The 1,430-nt window shown below is 28.7% G+C and overlaps 1 protein-coding gene across 1 annotated transcript; it reads right to left on the bottom strand.

Moving 5' to 3' along the window:
* Positions 1-60: 60 nt before the first annotated feature.
* LOC103311067 lies at positions 61-1,054 on the bottom strand. Its single transcript, XM_008190602.1, has 2 exons — positions 654-1,054; positions 61-598 (listed from the first exon to the last, which is right to left on the bottom strand). The coding sequence occupies exons 1-2, from the start codon at positions 1,052-1,054 to the stop codon at positions 61-63; spliced, it is 939 nt and encodes a 312-aa protein (XP_008188824.1).
* Between the last annotated feature and the right edge of the window lie 376 nt (positions 1,055-1,430).

Here is a 1,430-nt window from a genome sequence, read left to right as displayed (position 1 = left end):
TAAATACATCAGGAAAAATAGTTGATAGATTTTCTTTTAATATAAATAATGATAGATCTTTTATGTCATCTTTTTAATGTCACTGGTATTAGTGGTATTATCCTTTGAAAGAAAAAAATCTTGAAGACTGACTATTTGACGCGTGAAGTCACTACTAATATCGTCACGGTACTTTTCAATAAAATCATAAGTTGACTTAATTAAAAGTTCTTTTGTCATTGAAATCATACTAAACGGTATTAAAAATCTGAAATAATCACATACAGTGTTCAATCCAGTAAATCTAAATTTTAGCTGTGATAATATAGTATCAATAACAGGATAAAAAACAGTTACTTTAAAATTATCCTGGGTAATTGTTAGTCGTCTATCACCATCAATTTCACCGGGAAATAATTTACTATACCGTTCACGGCTTTGATGGAATGTAAATGGTATACTCCATGAATCACACATTTTTTTTGCTTTGTCAACAATTGTATCATAGTTTTCACGCATCAATTTGATATCTGAGATGGCCGTATTTAATTGATCCAAGGCCTGTTGCAAATGCAAGTCAACAGACTGCAGTTTTTTGGATAGGTACAAATTGCATAGACTTTAAAATATTTTCCCAAACACACAATATCAAAATAAATTCTGGTGATTCTAACTTTTTCTTAAGAGCTAAGGCCATATCTCTTTCATTTTTTTTTGTACTTGTCAACTGTAATTTTGTGAGAGCTTTTAAAATATCTACAAACCGCATTCTCAAAGAATATAATGCATTATGACGGGCTTCCCACCGAGTTGCGCATAGTTTTTTTAATACAACTTTTCTAATAACAGTTCCTTCTTCTTCGCCGAAAGCTAAATCGGTCCACCGGGGACCACTTGAACTAAAAAAATTGAAAATATCTTGTACAATTTCAAAAAATGATTGAACTTTCCTGGAACTCTTAGCGGCATCACATATTATTAAGTTAATATTATGAGAACAGCAGTGCATAAAAGTTGCATTGGGCACTATTTCACAAATTCTCTTTTGGAGTCCACTAAATGAACCACTTTTCATGCTTATCAATAATGTTAATGCCAATATTTTCTACAAATTCATTACTCTTTTCCTCAATAGCTATAAACAACAATAATATTGAACAATATACCAAAGCAAAATGCTGGAGAAATGGAAATTTGAATATTTAAATAACTATAAACTTTAAATAAGTATTTAAAATTATAGCCATATTATATTTACATATGTATATAGTATATTTTATAAATTGAATGAAATTATGTTTGAATTCACAAATAAAATTTTTAATCTTATATGTATTAACTTAGAGTCACAGTGATACCTTAAAATTGAATGGTAAATACCTATTGTGCATCAGTTAACAATTTTAAATGTTTTAACTATTGTTTTTCTATGTTGTAGGTACTAATAGATT

The sequence above is a fragment of the Acyrthosiphon pisum genome, chromosome X (genome assembly GCF_005508785.2).
Source record: "Acyrthosiphon pisum isolate AL4f chromosome X, pea_aphid_22Mar2018_4r6ur, whole genome shotgun sequence".
Taxonomy (NCBI): Eukaryota; Metazoa; Arthropoda; class Insecta; order Hemiptera; family Aphididae; genus Acyrthosiphon; species Acyrthosiphon pisum.
The sequence above is the reverse complement of the archived record's forward strand: the minus strand, read 5'-3'. Positions and strand labels throughout refer to the sequence as shown.

What these genes read in the sequence shown, in the direction of transcription:
- LOC103311067 (XM_008190602.1), bottom strand. Translation starts at nt 1,054, where the DNA reads ATGAAAAGTGGTTCATTTAGTGGACTCCAAAAGAGAATTTGTGAAATA. An exon ending in GCCTTAGCTCTTAAGAAAAA is followed by an intron (nt 599 to 653) that starts GTTAGAATCACC and finishes AATATTTTAAAG; the next exon opens with TCTATGCAATTTGTACCTAT.